The sequence below is a fragment of the Daktulosphaira vitifoliae genome, unplaced genomic scaffold, assembly GCF_025091365.1.
Source record: "Daktulosphaira vitifoliae isolate Bord-2020 unplaced genomic scaffold, ASM2509136v1 Scaffold_3, whole genome shotgun sequence".
In the NCBI taxonomy this organism is placed as follows: domain Eukaryota; kingdom Metazoa; phylum Arthropoda; class Insecta; order Hemiptera; family Phylloxeridae; genus Daktulosphaira; species Daktulosphaira vitifoliae.
In genome coordinates this window covers 30,716,187-30,731,357 of record NW_026099574.1, presented here as the reverse complement: position 1 = coordinate 30,731,357, position 15,171 = coordinate 30,716,187, and the positions used below count along the sequence as shown (strand labels likewise).

The following is a 15,171-nucleotide window of genomic DNA, read 5'->3' as shown; positions in this document are numbered from 1 at the left end:
TAAACGTATTATAAAATTTGATTATAATTGTAAAAATCTATCGTTAAATTCAGGTGAATTCAGGTAAAAAATTAATAAATTACTTAGTAAAATTATTTACTTTTATAGTTGAATACTTTTATCATATCAAATCTAATTCGACAATGAATACTTTAAGAATATTAGAAATTAATGATTTTAATTGTTTGTATGGAAAAAGCTGGTTAAGCTACTTTTTATTTGAATAACGAATATTTTTTCGATTTTTTAGAGTAATAACTTAAACTAGATACGAATTTTAATCATTTGACATATTGTTGAAATAGTGAGTCTAGTGAGGGTTGGCAAAATAAATCGTAGCCACAAAAAGAACCACATAGTAAAATAATATTAACATGAATATAAATTTCTTCTCACGAGGGGAGACTATAGTGATAGGATCCTTTATATTTATTGAAGTTATTGAATCTAAATGAGATAAATATCAAATGATTTGAAAATTTTATTCTAACTCAAAAAAAATGCAAAATATTAATAGCCAAAGACGGTTTTGAACCTTGTACCGTAAGCATGTAAGACACAAGTGTTACCGACTCGGAAACTGTTCGTTGCTTTCGTAAATAGCCTTTAATAGGCTATTTATACTAACTCAAATTTAAAAATTACTTTTTCGACTTTAAAAAAATTAAGAATTTTAATAAGTTTAATTTCTTATGTCTTATANAACTAACTCAAATTTAAAAATTTAACCAATTAGTTATTATAAAATAAAATAAAAACAGAAAATGAATCAAACAAAAACTTAAAATATTCAATTTTTGCAAGGTTTTTGATGAGATTCGAATACTACACTTTTTAAAACTATTAAATTTTTCTTTAAAATTAAAAATTAAATTATATTTCTCAAGTAATCAATTATTTATTTAATAAATATGTTCAATTTTTGGGTTATATTTAAATCGTAACTACTTCATATTTAACTTTATGAAATCGTATTATATGGTGGTTTACCAACTATTTATAGATTTTAACGTGGTTAAAAAAAAATTGTTTGGTAAATTTTTATACTCTATATTGAAAGATTTTTAAAACATAATTAATATAAAATAAGTTTATAACACATATTATTATAAACTTATACTAACGGTTCTATGACTTAATTTTATACTTGGCTAAACTGTATTTAATGGTTATTATTATTTTTTGATGTGAAACATCTATAGCTGGGGGGTAAAAAAATTTTTGGCGTGGCGACGCGTCGCCCGCTATATATGTAAGCAACATTTCTCCCGCCACACTAAGCTTGGATACCTATTTAGTATACAGTGTTGTTTATTACGGTACACATAACCTGTGCTTTATCTAAAAAGAAAAGAATGGCGCCGAAATAACGAACGTTCGATAACACTACGTTGAAATGAGAAGTAATGATAACATTACATAATATTCGTACTGTACGTACATCATCGGATTTGTTTGGATAAACTTTTTGTTACATAATGTAAATGTGATTTATTTTATTTTAATTTTCATTAACGATTAATAAAAAATGTGTGACAGTGAAAGTGAGCAACCTCCTAAAAAGAAAACGCTTTACGACACACTATCAAGTCATCTGTAAGTTGATTATATTTCTATTATTAAAGTTTGTATTTATCAATAAGTTTTATTTTAGCTTTTGTTTAATTTTTATAATAATTTTTTTTTAGAGTAAATATTAGTAAAACTGAACGTCAAAAACGATACAGGGAGCAGAATAGACAGAAATTGAAACAGCGTGAAGCTGAAAGAAGAAAACGAATACAACATTCACAAAGTACTGCTGTGCCATCTACTTCTTCAAACACTAATATCATTGAAGTGAGTGATGAAGAAACAATATCTGTTATTTCCCAAAGTCCACCTAGTCATCTGTAAGTTTTTTATATTCATAGCATTAAATTTTGTATTTATTAGTATATTAAGTCTGTGTGTATTTCGTCTATTTAAAGCCTCGGTTAATGTAAATATAATTAAGATGCTTGAGTTTTTAAATATATTTAAGTCATATTTTACTGCCTTTTTTTTAATTACATAATTTTTTTTTTTTATAAATATTTTAGGAGCGAACAATCATTACAAAAATGGTCACAAAATATTATTATTGAAGCTGGAAATCACCAAGGTCAGTTAAACACAAGACACACCATTAATGTTAAGTAAGTTTTTATTTATCAATCTACTAGTACCACAATACACTAAGTTTTGTTTTAGTTGTTTTGTAAAAATTTTTATAATGTTTTGAATAATTTTTTTTTAGAGTAAATAATAATAAAACTGAACTTCAAAAACGACTTAATTTTATACTTGGCTAAACTGTATTTTATGGTTATTATTATTTTTTTTAAATGGTAACATATTATATATTTAATTAGCTTATAAAATATAAAATAACATAACCATAGAGAAAAAATCAACTTTCGGTTTCGGGAGTCTGACCATGTTTACTATACGTTTTTGAGGTTTCTGATTCCGAATTTGAGGTCGTAATAACGTCATCATGGTAGGGTTTCTCATAGGATCAAAAATATCCCATCATCGAGTCATATAACGATAAACTAATCACATCAAACCCCATAACCTTTTGAAATAATAATACCCGATGATACCTCGCTAAGAATCATAAGTATTAGAACCTTCACATTATCACAAACTTATTTCATATAAATTATGTTTTAAAAATCTTTTAATATGATAATTTCCCAAAAAACATTTTTTTCTTTAACGAGGTATATATATATATATATATATATATACAGGTTGATTTTTTTATCATAACCCACTCAATTACTTGCAGAATAAATATAATTTAAACATTTTTTTTTTTTGTTTTTTTTAGTTACACATTATTTTTGAATTATTAACTATGTAATACTTTTTAAGTTAATCCCGTATGCCTTATAAGTGCGTTAACTTTGTTTTTCAAATAGAAACACATATTTTTAATTTAATAAAATGTTTGAGTTTTTAATTTAATAGTAAATAGCATTTGAATTTTTAATATGACTATATTCGTTTATTAGATATAAACATTTAAAGTTTCAAATTTTTGAGTTATTATACATGTATAATACACAAGGGATTATAAATAAAGGTAGCTAATTGGATTTTTATGACATTACTGTCATAGTCACGGATTGTTTATTATCAATTATGGACTAATAATACTTTCTGTAATGTCAGTTAGTGTATTTACAAACTCATAACAATGTCACTTACTACCATTGATAATAACAATGCTATGTACCTGCTAATATCGATAAAAATCATAAAAATCAAATTAGCTACCTGTATTTATAATTTATATATAATAAACAAATAAAGTTATACTAAAAATTCAAATGCCATTTACTATTAAATTGAAAACTCAAACATTTTATTAAATTAAAAATATGTGTTCCTATTTGAAAAAACAAAATTGACACCCTTACCAGGCATAAGGGATGGACTTAAAAAGTATTAAATAGTTAATAATTCAAGAATAATGTGTAACTAAAGATAACCAAAATAAAAATGTTTAAATTATTATTACTCTTTAAGTAATTGAGTTGATTATGATAAAAAAATCACCCTGTATATAAATAGTTCGTAAACCAGCAAATATTACGATTTCATATGATTAAATATAAAGCAATAACGATTTAAATATATCCCAAAAATGTAGCATTTTTGTTAAACAAATAATTAAATAATTCAGAATTATAAATTTTTAATTTTCAAAAAAAATTTATTAGTTTTAAATAGTGAAGTAAACGAATCTCACCAAAAACCTTATAAAATTGAATATTTTAATTTTTTCTTTGATCCATTTTCTGTTTTTATTTTATTTTATAATTTAAAATTGGTTAACTAGTGTCTGAATAAGTTTACTGAAACAGGTAAAAATGAACTGTTATAGCAAAATATCTATTGTTATACTACAAATAATAATTTTTAATGTTATAATTGTTTATACAAATGATGAATTTAAAAAGAATACTGAAAATCAAACATCTATAACTATTAACGATTTGAATATACTCATCAGAGAATATCCTGCATTTATACATTTGAAATTACAAAAACAAGAATATTACACAGGAAAAGATATAGCTCGTTGTCCTATGCCTTACAACGAAAATACTATATTAGACGATCCCGATGTTGTGTCGTCTGATTTATTCAACCCAAGGGAATGTGAAAAACCTTGGACATGGACGCGAAAAAATGAAATAGATGTTCCTGTACCTATTAATGGTACTGTGGGTAAAAAATTAGGAGAAATCATTAAACCACGTATTAAAAACAATACTAATATTATACAATGTTATACTCACTATTTGAATGTTATTGAAAGTGTTGGTTTAACATTTGCAGATAGATTTTGTGTGTTTCAAATTGAAATTTGGGATAGAATTTTAGCATTAGTTAATAATATAGATTATAGAGAAAAGTTTAGTTTGTTTAATATAAAACCTAATATTTCTGCAATTACCTTGAATGTAATAAATTTTAGACGTCTCTTTGATAATATTTATGTTGCATTTAAACAGTATTATATTTCTACTCTACCTCTTGACTGTGTTTCCTATGTCACGAAGAAAATGTATGACACGAGCAAAAAGAATAATGAAGACTTCCCAAAAATGAGAAAAATGTTTTTAAATTGTAGGGAATTAATACAATCAAAATTAAATTATGCTGTATTAGACAATATTGAATACTGGAGATGGGATATGACTTCTGATAGCAAACCTGATGATACTTTAATAATGACCACGCAATACAAAAATGATAAACTAGGATTCAATCTATTTCCGGACAAGGATCCAAAATAACTTATATATTTTTATTTTATTTCTGTGTAAACAATAAGTTTTTGTTAAAATAGTTTATTATATTAAATGTTGTATTTAAAAATATTACCGCATCGATGATTGTAGCAATAAAAATTGTTCATTAAATAAAATCAAATTTAGGTTAAACTATCTAGTAATACTAGTAATTATCAATTATATCACAAAGGTTTTTCCGCATCCAGCTGGCCCAGTAAAAAATAATTGTAAAGGTGACTTCTCTTCGGATAAATTGTGATGAATGACGTGTAAAAGTAAGTCTTTTTGTTTTTCATTAGCGCTTCTCATGAGCTCACAAAAACGATCATTGCTTATGATATTTTCTAGTCTTCTGTCTATTGCTCCTAAGTTATCAAGCGTAGCTATACGTAAATCTTCATTTACCAAAGCATTCGGATTTCTGTACAATTCTTCAAAGGGGTTTGGCTCTGGAATTCTTGTACCAAAGTTTCGAATTTCTGATTCGTCATCCATCAGCTCATCCTCATGACATAATTGTCGGCATATATCAATTGTTTTTTGAATATCAATATTTGACTCAAATTCTTTTCTTTTTTCTAAAATTTCGTTTTCGTGTTCATCGTATATTGTTGTGAATTTCATATCTGCTAATATTTCTGTGTCTTCATTTCTAAATGGCATATGTAAAGTAACCATTTCACTTCTATACTCATTGTAATCATGAGTCATATCATAATTTCTGTAACGAATAACATGAGGGTGTTGCTTTGTGACGTACTCTCCTTTTCTGTTTTTAGTATATTTCTGGGCGTTTTTGATACTTATCGTGACAATCTTCCTTCCAAATATCAGTTGAATCATCATCAAGTTCATCTATTTGTTTTTGTGCTTTTTTTATCCTCTGCCGTTCAATCGGCCAACAAGTTTTAATATACTGAACCACAACTGATGATTTAGACATTGGTAACCTTAGAAGATACCAAGCCGCTTCTTGACTACTCATCTCAATAGTATTCAGCATGTCGACGCTCATTTTACGAGTTATTTCAACAATGTCAAATTCTGGATTCTCATTCATAACTTCTATTATTTTGCGTTGCAAATTGCTAATGCCTCTGTTGGTCTTATTTACATATTCGACGACATATGCTGCACAAGAATACTCTTCGGTAATTATCTGGAAATCCATATTTGACTTTAATACATTAAAAACAAATGGATTAAAAGTATTATGCCATTTTTCCGATGGATGTGGTTTATAAAATATTTTTGGTCTATTAATACCAGCTCTTAGTATATTATTATATTCTTCATCTGATCTGAGATTATTACTTTCATAATAATCATCAATACTGTCATAGTCATTACTTTCTAAGTTGATTCTTATTTCATTATATCTTTTCAAATGTTCTTTGTAAAGTGGATTAATTTTTTCCATCGGTAATAAAATTATTGTAGATTTACACGCCATAAATGGCGCTTCAAATCGGCACATTTGTACAGAAGTAGGGCCAATTTTTTTGTATCATGTAAAAGTGTGCTTATGTGTAAGTAATTTGATATTTCCTGATGCTTCCGACGTTGATACTGACACTAAACTGTTAATCATTTCTATAGATTGTTTTTGATCTTCTCCAAGAATATCTGTGGGAGCATTGTCAAGCCACAAGAGAATATGCGCGTGGGGACTCCCTCGATGTTGAAATTCAATCCTCAAAAAGTAGTTTATAACTCTGAACTTACCAAAAGGACTAAACTTCTTAGATTGCAAAATTGACATTATTACATTAACTAGTTTGTTAAAATAAATAGCACAGGTTACAGCATCATTGTTAACTAATGAACTTTTTTGAATAAAACTAAGTTCTGATGCGACAAAATTTTGTATATCTTCTTTTTCTTCAGCCAATTTATGCAACAATGTTAATAAATCCGGCCACCCTATTTCATTTGCGCTAAGTGTCATGAATGCTGTTGGCTTCCCAAGCTGTCGAATCATTGCAAATAAATCTTTTTTTCTTGTAGACCAGTACCAAACTGAATTGGGTATTGACCTTAAAAAAGCTAAATTGGACTCTATACAGTTATGAATATAATCTTCGGATTGAACTTGTTCCTTAGTTACATTGGTATCTGTACCAACATGTTTAAACGCGATTGTTAAACAGTCACGAACTCGCAGTCTCATTATTTTTACAGCCATGTATAACAAATGATAGGGATCGACGCCTCGACGATCCTTACGTCGCAGTTCACTAGATGCCATCATAAAAGGTGTAACATTGACTGTATCCCTAAATTTCCTAAAGTGTCCCATATAAATACTCGGAAATGACAACTCTTCAGCATGCTCATCAAATAATAAACTTTGTGGAATATTTTGTTGGCCTGGTGCCAATCTTAAATATTTTTCTTCATTCCATACTAAAGTTTGTTGTTGAGCAGTAAGGCTTTCTTCAATATCAATGTTTTCACTGAATTCATCAATATTCTGTTGTGTAATGAGTGGTGCTTCTTCATTAAAAAATGATTCATCAACTGTTATTTTGTAATGCTGATATAAAGGAGTATTAATCAAATAATTCAACCATTGTTTAACTGATCCGATGCTAATTAAGCCATGAACAAAACTACTTTTATGAATTATTTTCTTTTTGATATGTACGTAAATGCAATGTTCATCATTAACATTTCTTGGAAGTGACCGGACCATGGTGTCAACAGCAACAGGGACATTGATAATTTGTCCGTATATACCAAATTGTCCTTGAACATGTCTCAATCTTCTTATTTGCATAAAAGGAATTCGAGGTGAGATAAGCCTTTCAGTGATGAAATCTATTTTTGGTAAATGCTGTGGTACTTTTGGATAATGAAATCCATTATAAACAGAGAAATTAGGAATGTGATTTTTATCTATTGCTGATTTACATGTGGAGCAAATTTTGAGTGCATCCACATTTATCCCAATGGTTAAAGTGTCAATTATACATCCAGATGCAGATGGTTTCTTCAAATCTTTCTCAAACCAAAGTCGGTCGCAAATTGAACAAGCATGTCCAAATTCATTATTTTTAAAATTATCGTTGAAATATTTATGAGCTGATTTATGGTATCTAAATTGAGTGTCGTTATTCAATATTTCACTTACATTTACAGTTGATTGATCGCTTGAATTTTGCTGAGATACTTCATCCACTTCATGCTGCATTTCTACAAAGCCATGTACACATCGAGAACTTGTATTTAATTCGTTTATTATTAACTCATTGATTATTTCTGTAAATTCAATATTTGGACAATTAGATACTTCTGCAATAATTTCTAAATTTTGTAAACGTCTTCTTCTTTTCGCTTCACGCTGCTTCAATTTATCCTTGTTTTGCTCTCTGTATCTTTGTTGACGTACTTGTTTATTTTGGAGAGCATTTATTTTATCATCTTGCTCATTTCTATGAATTGATGCTGTACGTGTTTTTTCCAAACCAGATGAACTTTGGGAAATAACAGATATTGTTTCTTCATCACTCACTTCAATGCTATTAGTGTTTGAAGAAGTAGATGGCCCGGCAGTACTTTGTGAATGTTGTATTCGTTTTCTTCTTTCAGCTTCACGCTGTTTCAATTTCTGTCTATTCTGCTCCCTGTATCGTTTTTGACGTTCAGTTTTACTATTATTTACTCTAAAAAAAAATTATTCAAAACATTATAAAAATTTTTACAAAACAACTAAAACAAAACTTAGTGTATTGTGGTACTAGTAGATTGATAAATAAAAACTTACTTAACATTAATGGTGTGTCTTGTGTTTAACTGACCTTGGTGATTTCCAGCTTCAATAATAATATTTTGTGACCATTTTTGTAATGATTGTTCGCTCCTAAAATATTTATAAAAAAAAAAAATTATGTAATTAAAAAAAAGGCAGTAAAATATGACTTAAATATATTTAAAAACTCAAGCATCTTAATTATATTTACATTAACCGAGGCTTTAAATAGACGAAATACACACAGACTTAATATACTAATAAATACAAAATTTAATGCTATGAATATAAAAAACTTACAGATGACTAGGTGGACTTTGGGAAATAACAGATATTGTTTCTTCATCACTCACTTCAATGATATTAGTGTTTGAAGAAGTAGATGGCCCGGCAGTACTTTGTGAATGTTGTATTCGTTTTCTTCTTTCAGCTTCACGCTGTTTCAATTTCTGTCTATTCTGCTCCCTGTATCGTTTTTGACGTTCAGTTTTACTAATATTTACTCTAAAAAAAAATTATTATAAAAATTAAACAAAAGCTAAAATAAAACTTATTGATAAATACAAACTTTAATAATAGAAATATAATCAACTTACAGATGACTTGATAGTGTGTCGTAAAGCGTTTTCTTTTTAGGAGGTTGCTCACTTTCACTGTCACACATTTTTTATTAATCGTTAATGAAAATTAAAATAAAATAAATCACATTTACATTATGTAACAAAAAGTTTATCCAAACAAATCCGATGATGTACGTACAGTACGAATATTATGTAATGTTATCATTACTTCTCATTTCAACGTAGTGTTATCGAACGTTCGTTATTTCGGCGCCATTCTTTTCTTTTTAGATAAAGCACAGGTTATGTGTACCGTAATAAACAACACTGTATACTAAATAGGTATCCAAGCTTAGTGTGGCGGGAGAAATGTTGCTTACATATATAGCGGGCGACGCGTCGCCACGCCAAAAATTTTTTTACCCCCCAGCTATAGATGTTTCACATCAAAAAATAATAATAACCATTAAATACAGTTTAGCCAAGTATAAAATTAAGTCATAGAACCGTTAGTATAAGTTTATAATAATATGTGTTATAAACTTATTTTATATTAATTATGTTTTAAAAATCTTTCAATATAGAGTATAAAAATTTACCAAACAATTTTTTTTTAACCACGTTAAAATCTATAAATAGTTGGTAAACCACCATATAATACGATTTCATAAAGTTAAATATGAAGTAGTTACGATTTAAATATAACCCAAAAATTGAACATATTTATTAAATAAATAATTGATTACTTGAGAAATATAATTTAATTTTTAATTTTAAAGAAAAATTTAATAGTTTTAAAAAGTGTAGTATTCGAATCTCATCAAAAACCTTGCAAAAATTGAATATTTTAAGTTTTTGTTTGATTCATTTTCTGTTTTTATTTTATTTTATAATAACTAATTGGTTAAATTTTTAAATTTGAGTTAGTTTAAATAGCCTATTAAAGGCTATTTACGAAAGCAACGAACAGTTTCCGAGTCGGTAACACTTGTGTCTTACATGCTTACGGTACAAGGTTCAAAACCGTCTTTGGCTATTAATATTTTGCATTTTTTTTGAGTTAGAATAAAATTTTCAAATCATTTGATATTTATCTCATTTAGATTCAATAACTTCAATAAATATAAAGGATCCTATCACTATAGTCTCCCCTCGTGAGAAGAAATTTATATTCATGTTAATATTATTTTACTATGTGGTTCTTTTTGTGGCTACGATTTATTTTGCCAACCCTCACTAGACTCACTATTTCAACAATATGTCAAATGATTAAAATTCGTATCTAGTTTAAGTTATTACTCTAAAAAATCGAAAAAATATTCGTTATTCAAATAAAAAGTAGCTTAACCAGCTTTTTCCATACAAACAATTAAAATCATTAATTTCTAATATTCTTAAAGTATTCATTGTCGAATTAGATTTGATATGATAAAAGTATTCAACTATAAAAGTAAATAATTTTACTAAGTAATTTATTAATTTTTTACCTGAATTCACCTGAATTTAACGATAGATTTTTACAATTATAATCAAATTTTATAATACGTTTAATTGAGTAAATCTTTTTAACAACTTTGTTTTGATTGGTTCATTTAGTTAAAGTAAATCATTAAAATTAATTAATTTCTGAATATTTCAATTGCATAATCTTTTTAAACAACAAAAGTTATTAGGAAATGATAACTATTATTTCTATTTCAGTTATCTATTACGATAAAATGCAAAAAAAATGGAATTTTTCTGATAAATGTACTGTAAATAGTAATTATAAAATTTCCTGATTGCATATTAATCTTAAAAATTTCATTTTCTTCTATTTAATAATCTCAATTACAAACTTGCAAGTTGAGCTAAAAGTTATGGTAATAAATTCATTTTTTTTTTTATTAAAACTTTCACTTTAAAAGACAAAAAAAAGTAGGTTCAAAATGATTGCTTTTAACGTATTAAAAATCAAAATCATAATAATTTGAAAAAAATTAATTTTAAAAATTATTTAATATGTAATTAAAAGAATTATTAATCTGGGTATAATTAAGGAAATAGAAGTTGATGTTGCTTTTGTAATAAATTTCTTAAAATTAAACACTATCTATAGATTTGCATCGAAGCGTTTCTTATGGTAGTGATTTTAATCACTGTCAGATTAAATCTATACTGGACCCAACTATGCAACGTCCCACTATGCCGCGACCCCTGTGCTCTGTGCTGGGTTTTTTATTTTATAATTTCAAGTTGGATAACTAGTGTCTGAATAATTTTACTGTAAGAGTACTAATATCACTAACATTATATAATGTTATACTCACTATTAGATATTTATCAAAAGCGTTGGTTTAACATTTGTAGACAGATTGTGACATTTAACAAACACTTTATATATAAATTATTTTTTTTAATCATATAAAATATATATAAATAATGCGTAAACCAGCAACTATGACGCTTACACGAGGATAAATATAAAGTAATTACGATTTAACTATATCCCAAAAATTTAATATTATTTGTTAAACAAATAATTGGTCACTTGCGAGGTATAAATTTTTATATATTCAAGAAAAATATACTAATTATTAAAAGTGAAGTTAAACGAATATCGTCTAAAACCTTACATAAATTGAATATTTCAATTTTTTCTTTGATCAATTTGCTATTTTTTTTTTTATAGTAATTAGTTGCTGTACTAAAGCCTGAATAACTTTAATTAACAGGTGAAAATGAACTATTATAGCAAAATACATATTATTTTACTAGAAATAATCATTTCAAATGTAATGANATTATAGCAAAATACATATTATTTTACTAGAAATAATCATTTCAAATGTAATGATTGTTTATACAAATGATGAATTTAGACAGTATACTGAAAATCAAACATCTATAACTATTAACGATTTGAATATACTCATCAGAGAATATCCTGCATTTATACAGTTGAAATTACAAAAACAAGATTATTATAAAGGAAAAGATATAGCTCGTTGTCCTATGCCTTACAATGAAAATACTATATTAGACAATCCCGATGTTGTATCGTCTGATTTATTCAACCCAAGAGAATGTAATAAACCTTGGACATGGACGCAAAAAAAATAAATCGATGTTCCTGTACCTATTAACGGGACAGTTGGTAAAAAATTAGGAGATATATCATTAAACCGTGTCTTAAAAACAATACTAATATTATACAATGTTATACTCACTATCTAAATGTAATCGAAAGCGTTGGATTAACATTTGTAGATAGATTTTGTTTGTTTCAAATAGAAATTTGGGATAGAATTTTAGAATTTTAGAATAACGTAGATTATATAGAAAAATTTAGTTTGTTTAATATTAAACTAAATATTCCTAAAATTGTCACTTTTGTAATACATTTTAGACGTCTCTTTGATAATATTTATGTTGCATAAATTTATTCAACAAAACACAAAGAAAACAATTCTTAAATTGTCAAGAATTAATGAAATCAAAACTAAATTATGCTGTTTTAGACAATGATCAGTACTGGGATTGGGATATTAATTCAGATTGCAAACCTGAAGACACTGTATTAATGACCACAAAATACAAAAATACTCAACTAGGATTAAATCTATTCCCGAACAAGGATCTAACACAATATTAAATTTTTTTTTATTTCTGTGTAAACACTGAAAAATTTTAAATATAGTTTATTTTTTTAGATGTTAAATTTAAAAGTATTACGTCAGGGACGATTGCAGCAATAAAAATTGTTCATTAAATAAAATAAAATTTAGATTAAACTAATTTTACTAGTTAATATCATTGTGAAATATTTTAAACTCATATTTATTTATGTTATTTTTATTTCAATATCTTTTCATGAATTAGAAATGTAATTGGAATATATTATTTACATGAAAATTAATACATTTTTTAGCTTCGATGCGAACCTGAGAAGGTATTATTTTTGCCATGATATGTTTTTTCTTTTTTACAACTTTTTCTCAGCTCTCACTGGAACAATTTCTTTCAACAATACGTCAAAATCAAAAATCGTATCTAGTTGAAGTCATTACCCTTAAAAATTGAAAAATTTTCCCTCGTTTTCCGCAAAGGTGGGAAATATCCAAAAAAATTATAAATTTAAAAGTTGGTGAATTTTGTCATTTTTTTCACTTTTGTTTCTTAAAACTTTCATAACTTCTTCAATTAACAAAACAACATAATTATTTTTATATTAAAACTTTAGATATTTTCTTTTCATTTGATATCATTTTTTTTGAAAATGTAACACTTAACCTGCTCATTAGAGGGGGATTTAAAATTGCAACTTTTTTACAAAAACTAACTTTTTCAACTTAATTTTAAAATGTTCGAATATACTGCGTCCTTTAAACATATATCATATTAAAGCTTATTTTATGTACTATAAAATGAAAAAAAAAAATTTGTCCCGACACCTTATCTTCTATGTGCAAATGGCTGTCGAAATTAAAAAAAAAAATGTATTGTTTGCGATAAAAATCACGTTCAATCGTGATGTTTTTTGTACTTAAAACTGCTATACCTTTTCATATATTTACAAATCGAAATAATATTTTTTATATTGAAACCTTAGATAATTTCCTTTCATTTGATATTATTTTTTATTAGATTTGATATGATAAAAGTATTCAACTACAAAAGTAAATAATTTTACTTTGTAATTTATTAATTTTTTAACTCTATTTGTGTGTGCTACTACCAGTTTATAACATTCCAAATTTTTTGGTAACATCTTACTATATAAATCATAAATTTAAAAAAAAATGATTTTTAGTTTTACCTGAATTTAACGATGGATTTTTACAATTATAATCAAATTTTATATTACGCTCAATTGAGTAAATCTTTTTAACAACTTTATTTTGATTGGTTCATTTAGTTAAAGTTACTAGGAAATGATTACTATTACTTCTATTTAAGTTATCTACTACGATAAAACTGCAAAAAAATATTGAGCTTTTCTGATAAATTTACAATAAATAGTAAATATAAAACTTTCTGACTGCATATTAATCTTAACGGTACAATTTTTTTAATTCTCATAAATTTAAATCATCTAATTTAATGATGTCAATTTCAAACTTGCAAATTATTTTGCTAAAAGTTATTGTAATAAATCATTTTTTTTTTAGTTATTAACTTTCACAAAAATCAACTTTAAAGGATAAAAAAAATAAGTTAAATATGTCGATTTTCTTAGTTTTAATATATTAATAATCATTTAAACAAATATTTTTCGAGTTACATTACATTTAATTTGAGTACTAAAATTTATTTTCCATTTTTTTCATTTTACGGTTAATTTTATCATGCTATACTTACATTAGACACAATGTTATAAATGCATATGTGTGTATGTGTGAGTTTGTTTATTTATTGTATCATTAAAGTGTATTGTATATTAATATACAACCGATAGAGTAGGTAATTAATTTGACGCTATATTGTATAAACACAACTAAACGCTAAATTGTACATTCCCAAACAACAATCATATTATGTTAATTGCCATCGGAATTTCTGGTAATCTTCTTCCTTTTCCTTGCCTTAATCCCAACTACTTGGGATCACCCACCCTTATCCTAAACTTCCACTTGACACGATCTCCCACATCATCTACGTTTACATCAGCCATCCTCATAATGTGATATAATCACATCCAATGACATCCTTCTTCAATTACACCTATACTCACTCTTATATACTTGTTCCTTATTTTATCTTCTCTAGTCAATCCACTCATCCAACTAAGCAATCTCATCTCTGCAACACTTATTCTCTGCTCTACTTTACTTAACGTCCCATCACTATGAACCATACATCATAGCTGGCCTCACAATTTCATACTTAATTTAAAAACTATAATTTTGAATTACGCTTTGAATTACCTGAACTGTCTCTAAAGAAGAGACATTGAGGACTTTTACGCTTGCGTTCCATCATTTTATAGTACATAAAATAAGCTTTAATATGATATATGTTTAAAGGACGCAGTATATTCGAACATTTT

At 26.4% G+C, this 15,171-nt stretch overlaps 3 protein-coding genes across 6 annotated transcripts in view; 2 read left to right on the top strand and 1 right to left on the bottom strand.

The window, feature by feature from the left end:
• Positions 1-15,171, bottom strand: part of LOC126902845 (uncharacterized) — a 207,923-nt gene that overhangs the window by 89,649 nt on the left and 103,103 nt on the right. The gene's annotated exons all lie outside the window — the stretch shown is intronic.
• The window catches only part of LOC126902852 (uncharacterized), a 43,502-nt gene that overhangs the window by 5,337 nt on the left and 22,994 nt on the right, over positions 1-15,171 (top strand). The window lies entirely within an intron of this gene.
• Positions 1,487-2,303, top strand: LOC126902861 (uncharacterized). Its single transcript, XM_050680529.1, has 3 exons — positions 1,487-1,596; positions 1,689-1,892; positions 2,082-2,303. Exons 1-3 carry the CDS (start codon positions 1,529-1,531, stop codon positions 2,179-2,181), a joined length of 372 nt encoding a protein of 123 aa, XP_050536486.1. The 5' UTR covers positions 1,487-1,528; the 3' UTR covers positions 2,182-2,303.

Bases quoted from the DNA above. Each gene is read 5' to 3' on its own strand.
- LOC126902861 (XM_050680529.1), top strand. From the start codon at position 1,529: ATGTGTGACAGTGAAAGTGAGCAACCTCCTAAAAAGAAAACGCTTTAC. The intron at 1,597-1,688 runs GTAAGTTGATTA...ATTTTTTTTTAG, and splicing joins GACACACTATCAAGTCATCT to AGTAAATATTAGTAAAACTG. The intron at 1,893-2,081 runs GTAAGTTTTTTA...TAAATATTTTAG, and splicing joins CAAAGTCCACCTAGTCATCT to GAGCGAACAATCATTACAAA.